Source organism: Natator depressus, chromosome 6 (assembly GCF_965152275.1).
Source record: "Natator depressus isolate rNatDep1 chromosome 6, rNatDep2.hap1, whole genome shotgun sequence".
NCBI classification, from domain to species: domain Eukaryota; kingdom Metazoa; phylum Chordata; order Testudines; family Cheloniidae; genus Natator; species Natator depressus.
Genome location: NC_134239.1, coordinates 18604451 through 18617159, shown reverse-complemented (window position 1 = coordinate 18617159; position 12709 = coordinate 18604451). Strand labels below are relative to the sequence as shown.

Here is a 12709-nt window from a genome sequence, read left to right as displayed (position 1 = left end):
AGGCAGGATATTACACCCAGCACTGGCTCCTCATTGGCATAGGGTGGGGGTTAGGACAGGCGGTGGAGCAGGGTTTCTACTTCATTCTTCACGTGGATTGGTAGGGGAGAGGGGGCTGGTGGGCGGGGCGGCCTGTCAGAACAGCTGTGACGAGCCCCCTTCACACTGTGATCCCCCTTCTCTGTGTTTCTCTCTCCTGCAGCGTGGGGGGTTGTCATCTCACAGACGCTGACTGCGGGGCTCTCACCGCTATTCTCAAAACCAGCCAGAGCCTGACAGAGCTGAAACTGCCTGATAATAAACTGGGAGATGCTGGAGTGCGGCTGCTGTGTGAGGGACTGAAACACCCGAACTGCAAACTGCAGACACTGGAGTAAGTAACATTTGGCCTCCTCTGTGTATTTACAGGTGTCCTCTACGTAACGTGCTTGACACAGTGAAGATGGTGGAGGGGAGGAGATTTTTTCCCTCTCTTTTACACTTTGATGTTTCTTGGGGACTGTCACCTCATTACCCCACTGCCTACAGCAAGAGGGGCTCTTACTAGTAGTAGCTGGGTGTCAACTCCCCGGGACCAACAGCCTTTCACTCACTCAAGCACTCTCCTCTAGGCTTATGCCAGACCCGGCTTTGCCTTCCAGGCTGACAAGAGAGGCACCCTAATCACTGAATCGCTGATTCATTCTCCTGTGATATCCAGCCCCTGACTCTGATTACTCATAGAAGTACCAGAATCTTTACATGCAAAGATGAAGTGTACCCCAGTTTATCAGAGTTTCCTTCAATCACAGCTCCTGTAGTCCACACAGCACTTGCGAACACTTAAAATAAAAACAAAAGTAGGTTTATTTGAGAAAGAATAAAGATTTATCCAAGAAAGAGAGAAGGTGATGGGAACAACTGGTTGTAATGCGAAACAAGATCCTAAAGTGTAAACCTGGGTTTACCTTTGCCAGTAGTTACCTTTCCTATCTAATGAACTAGGTTTTTCCCACAAAGTTCAGTCAGTTGTAGAACTCGCTGGTTTTATAAGAACCAGGATCCAAATATTCAGGACAGGTCCCTGAACTTCTCAAGGCTTTCTTTACTAAATACAGTGTGTCTTTTCCTACACTCTGTTTTCCTGAAAACCATCATTTGCTATATTCATAGCAGGGAAATCCCCGCCTGCTGTGATGTTCTAATGTAGGCTAATGTAGTGCCAATCTTTAAAAAAGGGAAGAAGGAGGATCCTGGGAACTACAGGCCAGTCAGCCTCACCTCAGTCCCTGGAAAAGTCATGGAGCAGGTCCTCAAAGAATCAATCCTGAAGCACTTACATGAGAGGAAAGTGATCAGGAACAGTCAGCATGGAATCACCAAGGGAAGGTCATGCCTGACTAATCTAATCGCCTTTTATGATGAGATTACTGGTTCTGTGGATGAAGGGAAAGCAGTGGATGTATTGTTTCTTGACTTTAGCAAAGCTTTTGACACGGTCTCCCACAGTATTCTTGTCAGCAAGTTAAGGAAGTATGGGCTGGATGAATGCACTATAAGGAGGGTAGAAAGCTGGCTAGATTGTCGGGCTCAACGGGTAGTGATCAATGGCTCCATGTCTAGTTGGCAGCCGGTATCAAGTGGAGTGCCCCAGGGGTCGGTCCTGGGGCCGGTTTTGTTCAATATCTTCATAAATGATCTGGAGGATGGTGTGGATTGCACTCTCAGCAAATTTGCGGATGATACTAAACTGGGAGGAGTGGTAGATACGCTGGAGGGGAGGGATAGGATACAGAAGGACCTAGACAAATTGGAGGATTGGGCCAAAAGAAATCTGATGAGGTTCAATAAGGATAAGTGCAGGGTCCTGCACTTAGGATGGAAGAATCCAATGCACCGCTACAGACTAGGGACCGAATGGCTAGGCAGCAGTTCTGCGGAAAAGGACCTAGGGCTGACAGTGGACGAGAAGCTGGATATGAGTCAGCAGTATGCCCTTGTTGCCAAGAAGGCCAATGGCATTTTGGGATGTATAAGTAGGGGCATAGCGAGCAGATCGAGGGACGTGATCGTTCCCCTCTATTTGACACTGGTGAGGCCTCATCTGGAGTACTGTGTCCAGTTTTGGGCCCCACACTACAAGAAGGATGTGGATAAATTGGAGAGAGTCCAGCGAAGGGCAACAAAAATGATTAGGGGTCTAGAGCACGTGACTTATGAGGAGAGGCTGAGGGAGCTGGGATTGTTTAGTCTGCAGAAGAGAAGAATGAGGGGGGATTTGATAGCTGCTTTCAACTACCTGAAAGGGGGTTCCAAAGAGGATGGCTCTAGACTGTTCTCAATGGTAGCAGATGACAGAACGAGGAGTAATGGTCTCAAGTTGCAATGGGGGAGGTTTAGATTGGATATTAGGAAAAACTTTTTCACTAAGAGGGTGGTGAAACACTGGAATGCGTTACCTAAGGAGGTGGTAGAATCTCCTTCCTTAGAAGTTTTTAAGGTCAGGCTTGACAAAGCCCTGGCTGGGATGATTTAACTGGGAATTGGTCCTGCTTCGAGCAGGGGGTTGGACTAGATGACCTTCTGGGGTCCCTTCCAACCCTGATATTCTATGATTCTATGATTCCTTTTCACCTCCAAGTGGTTTTGATCATTTCCCATGGTCTTTGATGCTTTTCCATTGAATGTTCTGGGATGTGGCAAGGGTAGACAGCACAGCTTTTTGTAGATACATTACACGTTATACTTGATGAATAAATATCCTATAAGACGTGTTTGGTGTATTGAGTTTTTCCGTTCTGAGGTGAGAGCTGTTTGCAAAGAGCAGGGGACCCTTTGGCAAGGGTTCTCTGTGTCACAAAAACCCAATGTTCTTTTCTCTTATTCTTTGTCTTTCCTCTTATTACACCAGCTCCACCTCATGCTGACCCTGGTGTTCTTCCTGGCAAAGGCTTTACATAGGTGATCTTGCATTTTGCTCTGACCATGGCCAGGACAGGGCTCCCTCTGATCCCCTCTCAGAAGGCCTTCTGCAGCTGAGTTCTGGCTTTTGATAACACTCTTCTCCAATGCCCAAGAATCTGAACCTGGGCATCTCCAGTGAGATTGACCCTGTGGAGCACTGTTGAGACTGTCTGCTACAGGCTGTTGGCCTTGGAAGCAACAGCACAACTCTTCACAGCCGCACAGAAACGTGCGTACATCACCTTTGGTGTTTAACCCACTCAGAGGAAGTACAATGACATACTTTCCACGACCACGTCCCTCTGCACTGTTTCAGCACAAGCACTGGCAAAGCAGCTGCAGTGGTGCAATGAGTCTTCTCCCAGTGCAGTTCCACACTGCCCCTGCCCATCCTTCCATTAGCGCTTTGATAACTCAGAATCACTGGGCTCAACACAGGGGACTTTAGGGGAAATGTAATGGCCTGTGATGTGCAGGAGGGCAGACTAGATGGGCTAATGGTCTCTTGTGGCCTTAAACTCTATGAATCTGATTCTGTCACCTGCGAAGCCACTCACTGGAGTTAGTTGCAAAAATTCATAATTTTGGTTAAAAAATGGATGACTTATTAAGCGAAATATTCCAACAAGAATTGTTTCCGTTTTTCAGAAAGCTGTGCCACTCATATCCTTGCTGTATGCCAGCCCCAGAGCAGCTGAGGGAAGGCTTGTTGGTCTCTGCTTGGTCTGGCCCCCTCAGATTTACAAAGACACAATTAACAAAAAAAACCATGTTAGAGGATTAGAACTTCAAACACGTTGTTACGTTGCACTCCATATTCTTTATGGAAATATGCTTATGAATATGAATATGACATAACTGGAATATGCTTTATGCAAAATAAGTCATGTAAGATATCATTGGAGAGGTTATAATCTACTGAAAGTGTTCATCCTATTTGTATGCAAGTATCATTTCTATGTCTGAAGTTAGAAATATGTTACTAATGTAATTATGCTTATGGAGGGCTATTAATGGTACTTCAAGAACTTGATGACTCTTAAGCAAGAAACAATTTGCTTTGAATGGATTTGTTTTCCTGTAAGTCTGTGGAATGCCTATGAAGAGGAGGGGTGATGGGGGTCCCTGTGAAGACATGTGTCTGTGTCACCTGATGCTGGAATCCATCTTGGATTCTATATTTTTCCATGAGGCATAAAAAAGGTTTAAACAAGAGGACTAAGGATTCCCACCTTCTGCAAAAGCTATATGAGGCCAGTCATGAGGAAACCCCTCCTTACCACCCAAGAGGTCTGCTGGAACTAACAGAGACTGAACAGGGGGAAGGATTGGACCCGGACTAGAAATGAATCTAGTCTGTGAAAGAAGCTTATTGGAACACCTTTGAGGATGAGATATTACATGTAACCAGTTTCTTAGTGTATTAAGCTTAGCTTAGCGTGTTTGTTTTATTTTGCTTAGTAACTTACTTTGTTCTGTCTGTTACTTCTTATGATCACTTAAATCCTAAATTTTATACTTAATAAAATCACTTTTGTTTATTAATAAACCCAGTGTAAGCAATTGTTACCTGTGGGGTGGTGGTGGGGAAACAGTCTGTGTATATCTCTCTTTGAGAGAGAGGGCAAATAATATGAACTTATGACGGCCATATTTGGGGTCAGGAAGGAATTTTCCTCCAGGGCAGATTGGAAGAGGCCCTGGGTTTTTTTTGCCTTCCTCTGCAGCATGGGGCACGGGTCACTTGCTAGAGGATTCTCTGCACCTTGAAGCCTTTAAACCATGATTTGAGGACTTCAGTAGCTCAGACATAGGTTAGGGGTTTATTCCAGGAGCGGGAGGGTGCGATTCTGCGGTCTGCACTGTGCAGGAGGTCAGACTAGATGATCATTATGGTCCCTTCTGACCTTAAAGTCTATGATTCTATGACTCTAACTTATATTGTATAAACTTTATAAGTGTAAGATGAATTTATCTGGGGTTCAGGCTCCCCAAAAGGCTGTGCACTGGGGTGCTGAGGCAAATCCCATTAACTGAGTCTGCCCAGAGCTGAGCTGAACTCAGGGTCTGCATTCTGTAGAGGGGCGTGGCCCCTATCTCTTCATCTGTGCTGGAGGAAGCCTGGAGGGTCTAGCTAAGGAAGACAGAGTTAAGGGGTGCCCATGTGGGCAGAAGGCTTAGGCTCAGCGGTACCTCAGCACATCAAGTGACAGTCCCAAGGGAGTTCCAATGAGAGAACACACGAGTCAATGTAAAAAAAAGTGACTGGTGCATTGGGAATTCTTGTGCAAAAACATAAAATGCTACACCATAGCCGTGCTGAGTAACCCCTGATTTATGTGCATAAACACAGACACCCCACAATGCATAATCACTGCATGTTGACAGCATCTGCAGCAATTTCCACTCTCCTGAGATGTGCTAAAGAGAACACAGGGCATGGTAATGAGTTAACAAATTAACACCCGGATGAACCCTACCCTCTGCACTCCCCCACCCCAACTAAATCCTCTTTTCTGTGGTTCTCCATCACCCACTGATTGCTCCCGTCCTTCCAGCCCCGAGGGACTCCACTATAGCAGGTGGGGAAGAACTTCGGTGCGCATTCTCTGGGCTGCGTGGAGGACCCCCAGGAATATCCTTCCTTTGGGCCCAGAGCACTCACATCTCTAGCTCCTATAGGAAAACGGTATAGAGAGAAACTGAGTTTAGCTACTAAACAAAACAACTGAAAAAATAATAAAATTTAAACTAACAAGCAAACTCTGTCTAAAAAACTAACAAACGTGACTGAAGAAATGAATTAAAAGAAAAAAATCCACCTCCTCACCACCATGAGCACTGACACCCAAAGCTGCTGGTGCTCTTTCATGATCCACTCTGGGCCTCCAGGCCCAGAACCTGTATAGGGGTGGGAGGAGTGGCAGTAGGAGCTGCTGATCTTCTGTCATGGCATCTGCAAATGCAGGGTGTTGCTGCTCACAACACATATGCAGATCTTTGTGCAGGACACAACCATTTAAAGCTGGCAATGCAGCAGAGCAAAGAGTGACTATGTGCACACAGACACTATAAGCCATAGACATTATGCAGCTGCTCCAGGAAGCAGTGCGAGGAAATGCAGGGTAGATGCAACAACCCACAGGCCCTGCAACATGTACAGAGTGCACTCTTAGGGAACATAGTGCATTGTGTGCCCCCAAGGTAGAATGGCTGGTGTGGATGCACTGCATCATTGCAGCTGCCAGTTCAGTCACACTGATGCAAGTTGCAATGTGGAGTTCTCTAGTGTACACGTTAGATCATAACCTATTTAGGGCTTTGACAATTAGCATGAGGACTTTGAATTTAGTCTGGAAGGGAATGAGAAACCAAGTGGCTTGGTGGAGCATCAGAGAAAGGGGCTCACATCAGCCACTGTTGCTTAAAAAAGGAACTGCTGCCACCTGAATGTGGTACTTATCTCCCCCACAGGGAGAGTGACTTGTGTCAGCCTAACACTATTCACTGAGGTCTAGCCAATTGCTTGGCAACACTTGTGGTTCAATATTAAAAGTATTTAAGAGACCAAATAACCCAGCTTAGCTTAGTTTATTAATAAGGGACAAAGCAGTACAATATGAAAAGGAGGCATACATACACTCCTTCTGGGAAACAATTAATGTCGCAGCACGTTCACCTCACACAGAAGTTGTGCTTCAAAAATATGCACCCAAGATCGCACAGCATGGTTACTGACAAGTTAGAAAGCACTGAATATGTCACCCAGGACTAGAATTCACCAGACAGCTTTTTATCTTCTTCTATCATCGTGTATCTTTCCCTTCTTTTAAATACTACATTACAAGAGCTACGAATGCACTATCCAACCTGTACTAGAATATACGATGGAATGTTCATGCCTTCGATCGGTTTTATATTTGCTAATGTCAAAAGCTGTGTTTTGCCTTGTAGAGTACATATATTTGAAGTGAAGCTGCTGGAGGTGCTACCTGCTGTTATGATAGCCGGACACTTCCATGAATAGACCCTGTTTTCTGTTGCTTATAACTTTGCTAACCTTAACCATATTGACTTAAATTTTCCATGCGGGGTGTCTGCTTCAAGCTGGATATTTTTGTGAAATTTCAGCCTGAATGGTTCATCCATTTTCATCCATAGCTAGGGAAACACACTGTTTACCCCAAGTAATTCTGGTGAACTTTTCAGTGAGAAACTCTATCCTCCCCATGCTTTAGAGCAGGAACTTGACATTTGGCAGGGGGAAGCATTTGTGCCAGGGATGTGCCTATTTCTGTTCCTGTGAACATCTGCCCCAATTTTCAAAGTTATAAGCATTTGAAAAATCTCAGTGCTGATGCTCAGTGGAAACTTATTTCAGCTTTGCAGCTACAATCTCCAAAGGTCCCTTCTTCACTGAGAGTGCTCTACCTCTACCTCTTCAACAAGCTTGCTTTACCCTGGGGCTCCAGAGGGCTGAGTCAGCCCTGACTGGGACTGGTGGGGAAATTGGATTGGATTGGGGGATCCTGACTTCCATCTTGAGGGGTGGGATATGTGCTGGGACAGATTCCCACCCTAGTCAGGAAGGGATTAAAGAGCTCCTTCGGGATCATTCAGCCCTAACGTGGCACACCTGTGACACCTATTGCACCTTGAGAAGGGTGGCTCCTTTAAAGGGAGGATCCAAGCCCAGTGCATGCTGACCTTCAGAGGGAAGCAAAACTAGCACTCCCCTGCTCCACAGGAAACCTGCAGAAGAGACTGTGCTGCCTGAACCCTCTGGAGAGGCAGAGGAACCATCTTTACTCTGCTTTGCTTTTCATTAGCGTCCAGGCGCTCAGCCTGGATCTCTCAGACTCTCAGGGTGTTAGGAACCCAGCCCCCTTCTCAGAGACTATTTACCTATTAACTTGTGAGGAAAAGCGGGGTGAGCCCAGACTGGTTTTTGGGTGCAAGATTATTTTCTTTGCTTTTTTCTGTCTTGGACTGTGGCCATGCCTTAAAGGAGGAGAAGACGCCTCCCAAAGACTAACCGCCAGGAGACAGCACCCTGCACTCCAAACCAGCGCTATAGCGACACCTCCAGCCAGAAAGGGACCTTAGGGATGAGAGAGGCGCCCACACTCACCTCACAGGCGTTATGTAGAGGTACAACCTGTGACAGAGTTTGAATAGGAATCACCAATTTACTCAGAAACTTCACACTTTCCGCCCAGACAAGGACTTAGCCAAATACTTCAATCTAGTTCTCATCTCCAGACTGGATCACTGTAATTCACTGCACCTAACACTCAATCTAACGCTGCATATGATCCAGCGGATAGAAAGGAACTCTCCACCTCTTCTGTTATTTATGCCACTATGACCACATCAGGTCAGTGCTCCAATCCCTCCATTGGCTGCCAGTCAGCTTCTGATGCCAGTTTAATGCTATCGTCTTAATCGTCCATGAAACTCCAGAACCAAGCCCAGGACCAGAGATGACTCCCAGCCAGTAGGAGCAGACAGAGAAGCAGCCTCAGCAGAGACCAATGGACACTGATGTCATCAGACCGCCCTCTACAAGTTGTCACTCTTGACATTCTCTTCCTTGTGCTGATTGGCTGTTTGTTGCCACCCTGTCCTTTCCCCTCCCCTCACAGTCGGTGCATCTCAGCCTCTTTCCATGCTCCCCTCTTTCCTTCCTTCTCCCCTCCGTTCTTTGTCCCCCTCCATTCCTATCTCCTTCCATTCAGCTAATCCCCACCTAGCAACTCCCACCCAAAGAATTATGGAAAACCCAAATGCAAAGACTCACCCACCTTCCCACCACAGCAAAATAACAAACAAAAGGTCACTATTGCACTGTTCGTTCTGCTTGTGTGTTCTGTCCCTGTCCCCTCCCTTTTGTCTGTCTTGCCTAATTACATCATAAACTCTTCAGGGGAGGGACTAGCTAGTACTCTGTACAGCTCCTAGCACAATGGGTCCCTGTTGCTGGGTGAGCCCTAGGCACTGCTGGAGTTACTACATTATGTTATTACATCCTTCCCGTGCCATTGTTGGCACACAGGGTGTAAACCAGTCTCTTCCATTCCCCTCTGTCATCTGCTGCTGCTTCCATTTGCTCTAAGGTGTTGAGATGGACTATTCTGTCTTCTCTGCTAAGGCTTCTGCTCAAGGTTTCTCTTGGGCACCCTTGTTTTCTCACAGAATTTGATTTCCACTTGATGTCTTCATGTGGGAGTCTGTGTTGGCATCTGAGGTACATGCCCCAAATATGTTCAGTGTGCCCTCAGATTGTGTTGGAAATGAGCTGCTTGTTGGTGATTTCTTAGATCTTTTTGTTGATGACGATGTCTTTCCAACCCATGCCAAGCATCTTTTGTAGGCACTTATTTTTGAAGACTTCTAGTTTTCAGAACAAAGCTTCGTATCTTTCCAGCTCTAGCAGCCTTATCTTAACACCAAGATTATGTTCGAATTGAAGATTCTCAGTTTTGTTCTGTTGCTGAATATCTTTGGTTTCCATACATTGCTGAGTTTAGTGAATGCCTTTCCTATGCTTAATGTCTCTTCCTTCTTTAGGTATCGGTTGGTCAATATGGCACTGCTGAGATAAGAAAGTAGAAGAATTTGTCTGATATTTTTGCATTCCAATGTGCTGTTACTGCTTCACCTCTGGGTTTCAAGGATGCTTGTTTTAGCATAATTAACTGTGAGCCCTGCTTGCCTGTTATTTTCGCCAAGTTGTCTGACTTTCTAACTTTTCAGGGCTGTTGCTCAGTAGTGCAATATCATTAGCTAAGTCTCGGTCTTCTTGGTATTTGCTGTCTACCTGTGCTGTACTCATATTTGTGTTACTAATAACTTCTGCATTGCTGCATCTTGTGCCTGTGTCTGGCAGTCCCAATCCCTATTAAAGTGTGGAGGGTTGAGTGCAGGGCTAAACACATAGTCTCATAAAAACACCTCACCAGTTATAGAAAAAGAACGAGGCTACCATTCTGATAAAAATGAACGCTTTGTGCTTCAGGAAGGCTCCTGATGAAAGCAATCTCTGGAAGCCAAGGCCCTGTAAAGTTGGATGTTGACAGCAAGAAAACTCTTCAGGGCTGGTTACTGGAATGTGAGAACAATGTTTCACACACCAAAGATCTTGCAGCTCATGAGAGTTATGGACAACTATAGACTTGAAAGCCTGGGCATCGGTGGATAAGAAGTGCTTCAGGCAAGAGAAGAAACATCTGATTTGCTCAAGTCATAGTGACAACAAGCACTCAGAGGGAGTAGTTCTCATTCTGACAGATTCTTCAGAAAAATCATTCATCAGCTGGGAACCTACTAACCAGCTCATCATAGATGACAGACTCCAAACCAGATTCCTAAAGATGTCAGTTATACAGTGCTGTGCACCAGCTAATCAGGTTGCTGGAAAGGGAGACCAGATGATGATGTTCTGTGCTGCTGTGAGTCTGTGCTGCTCCTGTGTCATTTGTGGAGCTCCAGTGTTAACGGCACCAGCATAGCTTGTACCTTGCTGGTTCAGCAGATCTCAGTGTTAATCATAAAGAAAGACCATGTGCTTGGTTCTCTGGCGAAAGCTCGGTCAGGTTCATTATTGACAAGGTGCAGTTTCAGAGCCCCGACTCAGTGGTTACAGTTATACTGACACAAGTATGCCCGTGACAATCAACAGAATGTTGTCCCCTAGACAAAGCTGCCCCTCTTATGACTTCTCCTTTTATACCTTGATACAAACAAGTTGCATATTACACTCCAGATGTTCTTAGTTACCGTCCTTGTACCTGATAGCTCAAACAAAACGTTCTCATCCATTATCCTGTCGTTCTCTCCTTATCTCAAAGGGATCTCTGGGTTCTTGTACCATCCTCGCAGACCAGGAATGGGTTTACTTGATTATCTGATACCTAGTGTTACTATTTTGACATGGCCTACTTTGGTCCACACTCTTACTATGGTTCATACTTTTAGCCATGCCTAGGTCTCAAGCAAGGCCTCCAGATGATAGCAGGCAGTGAGCCAGTTGGAACTGGCTGTTATGTTTTGCAGAGGCTCACTTTAAGCAATGCTGATCAGTTACACTGAATGAAGCAGACCTCTGTCAGACTCTCTGGCTCTATCTGATCATTGAGTAGCACAGGAGGTTCATTTTAAGTTGAGTTGCATCAATCAGTGGATTCTTAAGTATAGCCAGAGTGCTGCATGCTCAAAATTGGGGGTTAGATTTCCCACCTCAAAACCAGATGTTGTGAATACTAGCTAGTAGCAATCCTGGATGCTCTTACTATCTTTCACCAGCCAAAAAGATCTAGAATCAGACTCACTGGTCAAGGATCAGATATTTTCTAGTGATTCCTGTTTTGTGAATAGTCAGAATTGTGAGAAGGCGGCTGTCATTTTATCCCTGATGGCCACAGCGGCCATCCCGGATGCGGAAGAGCTTCTCTGTGAAGTGAGTGCCCAGTTCCTTTCAGTGAGAGGTGCTGGGCTCTGGAGATGAGAGGAGACAACTAGACTGACAAAGTTACTAACAGTGATGTGTGACTTAGTGATTGCTATGGCAGAGAAGAAGGAGAATCTCTTGGCCTCTTCATGGCTAAGGAGCGGGCATACAAAAATTCTTCGTACAGACGTTTATTTCTTCTTGTGTTTCTCAACACTGACACTTGGGTTTTCATTTCTCCTGCTTCATCTGTCACGGGTGGGAGAAACCACAGAGCTTTGTGAGTGCCAAGGAGGGGAGGAGGTACTTAGAACACAGTGTTGAGAGCTGTGGTCAGTCAGTGATTATCATGTCTCTCTGGCTCGTCTCGTCCTTTTGTGCTGGGCTAGGGTACCAGTGTTTTGTAACAATAACTTGCTCCTTGAACTCTCTGAGGCAGACCATGAAAGTAAGTCACAGACCAGGCTGAAAGTCAGTGTTTCTATTTTGCAGCACATTCTGAAAAAAAAAATCAGAATGAAAAGTAGGAATTTTGAAGTTTTCCCCTGGAATGGAAAAAAAAGAAAGAACCATTTTTTAAATAATCAAAACATTTTGTTTCAACAATATGTTAAAGAAATTAAGCCTGGGGGACGAAGCACTGTGTCTCCCAGCTGAACCAGGGCTCCCAGGTCTTCTAAGCTCCCAGCTCCCCGTCAGTCGGCTAGAAGCCCTGGAGGCAATGACTGAACCAGAGCTTCAAGGCTCCCAGCTCTGTGGCAGGGAGTCAGGAACTGAAGCCCTGCCCAAATTGCAGTTCTAAGGGCTCACAAGGCTCCCTAGAGTGGAGCCTGAAGCCAAGCCCCAGCCAGAGCAGAGTTTCCTGGGCTTCCAGATGCTTAGCCACTAACTTTCACAAATTCAGTAGTTTCACTTTCTGTTAGAACATCAGCAGCAAACACGGACTGCTTCAACCTTGTTTCTTAATTTAATGTAAATGATGTATGTAGATTATAGCAAATTTAGGCCTTAGCATGGGATGTCTTAATTGCAAATTTAATTTTAAATACATTTTTCTTTTTAAATATAAACCTATATAATGTATATACTACTCTGATTTCAATGAAAGCTGATTTAAAGAATTTTTTTTTATAAACTGCTTTTTTTTCTACACCCTACTTACTTGCAATGTCAATGTCATAAATATAAAGGGAAGGGTAAACACCTTTAAAATCCCTCCTGGCCAGAGGAAATCTCCTCTCACCTGTAAAGGGTTAAGAAGCTAAAGGTAACCTCGCTGGCACCTGACCAAAATGACCAATGAGGAGACAAGATACT

At 45.3% G+C, this 12709-nt stretch overlaps 1 protein-coding gene across 1 annotated transcript in view; it reads left to right on the top strand.

The window, feature by feature from the left end:
• The window catches only part of LOC141988758 (NACHT, LRR and PYD domains-containing protein 12-like), a 161599-nt gene that overhangs the window by 40700 nt on the left and 108190 nt on the right, over positions 1–12709 (top strand). The window contains exon 6 of the mRNA XM_074954692.1: positions 310–373. Coding sequence (XP_074810793.1) covers positions 310–373 — 64 coding nt within the window. The remainder of the gene's footprint in view (positions 1–309; positions 374–12709) is intronic.